The sequence below is a fragment of the Anneissia japonica genome, unplaced genomic scaffold (assembly GCF_011630105.1).
Source record: "Anneissia japonica isolate Jap-2015-1 unplaced genomic scaffold, ASM1163010v1 scaffold132898_len2144_cov177, whole genome shotgun sequence".
NCBI classification, from domain to species: domain Eukaryota; kingdom Metazoa; phylum Echinodermata; class Crinoidea; order Comatulida; family Comatulidae; genus Anneissia; species Anneissia japonica.
This window is the reverse complement of record NW_022683027.1, coordinates 457-2144: the sequence shown is the minus strand read 5'-3', so window position 1 is coordinate 2144 and position 1688 is coordinate 457. Positions and strand designations below refer to the sequence as shown.

At 35.0% G+C, this 1688-nt stretch overlaps 1 protein-coding gene across 1 annotated transcript; it reads left to right on the top strand.

Moving 5' to 3' along the window:
- The first annotated feature begins 6 nt into the window (after nt 1-6).
- On the top strand, nt 7-1344 carry LOC117123087 (phosphoribosyl pyrophosphate synthase-associated protein 2-like). Its single transcript, XM_033268954.1, has 3 exons — nt 7-114; nt 660-730; nt 1087-1344. The coding sequence occupies exons 1-3, from the start codon at nt 99-101 to the stop codon at nt 1336-1338; spliced, it is 339 nt and encodes a 112-aa protein (XP_033124845.1). The 5' UTR covers nt 7-98; the 3' UTR covers nt 1339-1344.
- Nucleotides 1345-1688: the final 344 nt, after the last annotated feature.

The window sequence follows — 1688 nt, the reverse complement described above, 5'->3', positions numbered from 1 at the left end:
GCTTAGGCCTAGCAGTTATCCATGGGGAACATAAAGAAACAGAATCGGAGCACATTGATGGTAGACACTCTCCGCCAACTGTGAGAACAGTGGATGGAATGCAGATGCTCCCAGGTGCTAACTTAATACGTAGACAAATTATATATCACAGGTCTCATGTCTCCCAGAATTTTCGGGAATGTCTCGGAATTCAGGATGCCCTCCCGCACACCCGCAATCAAGCACGAGTCTCCCGGAAAATATCCCATCTCTCGCAAATTCATAATATTTGCATGTATTTACTACTCCATTATCAATTGTCGATAGGTTTCACCATGAACATCAAAATAGAATACATTATGTTATGGAAGCTCATTTAACCAGATCACAGGGAAAGGATTACTTTGGACTTGGGAGCAACCTTATAGATTGTTGTGATTTGTTTTGGTTTTAGTGCCAACCTTCAAGAATTTTCACTAAACTCTTTTTGCAGAGTTTTAAAATGCACTTTGAAGTGTTTTTGTAGTGCGAAAAAATTATTCAATAATGTCGTCACCACAAAGTGCGTCCATGAAATAGATAATTTAAAATTGGGAGGTTATTGCTTTTGGTATGTTACTGAATGTTAATTTGATAATTGTATGAATTTTTTTCGAATCTAATTTTTTTTTTTTCTACAGTTTTGATACCAAAGGAGAAACCTCCAATAAATGTAGTTGGTGATGTTGGGGGAAAGATTGCAATAATTGTGGTAAGAATGTGTTTTAATTCTCAGTTTATATATGTCTTCACCACCAACCAACCTCATCATATATAATATCATTTATTTCATCATTCACATATTATAACAAGATAATCTGAGGTTATAAACCCTTACCCTGTTGCACCATGTACTGAAAAAGTAGGGCCCGCGGGCGATAGTCTCCATCTGCCAAAAGAGGCATAGCATCATAAGCCTCGCATAACACATTCGATGTATACTATCGTAGTTTAGAAAGTGAGGCTACTTGTTTCATTAAATGGTTATTACGGTGTGGCTAATTATTCTCATTATCATAATCAAAATCATATCGTTCATAATCCTGAAATCAATCGTTCTATTTGCAGGATGATATGATAGATCAAGCTGAATCATTTGTAGCAGCAGCGGAGATCCTAAAAGAACGAGGTGCTTACAAAATTTACGCGATGGCGACGCACGGGTTGCTGTCAGCAGATGCACCAAAACAAATTGAAGAATCTTGCATCGATGAGGTAATGTTGTTATGGAAATTAAAATTTTTTGCTTGTTATTCAATTTTGGATGACTTGAGGCATGTTGTGGCGAAATGGTTAAGTTGTCGCACAGGCCAGTATTAACTAAATGAGCTATAAAATATGGGAGCTCAAAAAATTGCCTAAAAATCCAAATTTGTTTTTCATTATTTATCAACAGTTTATTGTCTTATTAATCATGTACCAAAGTATTAGTTCTGGAAGTGGTAAACAAATTGTTTATTTAATGTTATTTTGATAGTTCATTCTATTAAACAATGTATGCACAAATAACTTTTAAAGGCAATTACTCAAAATCATGTTTATCTTGATTCTAAGAGTACTGTACTTTCACTTTCCAATAACTTAGGCTTGAAATGTCCAATTTCAATGAATGACCCTCATTTTAAAGATCACATACTCAGGTATCTGAAAATACTAATAACTTGTATTTC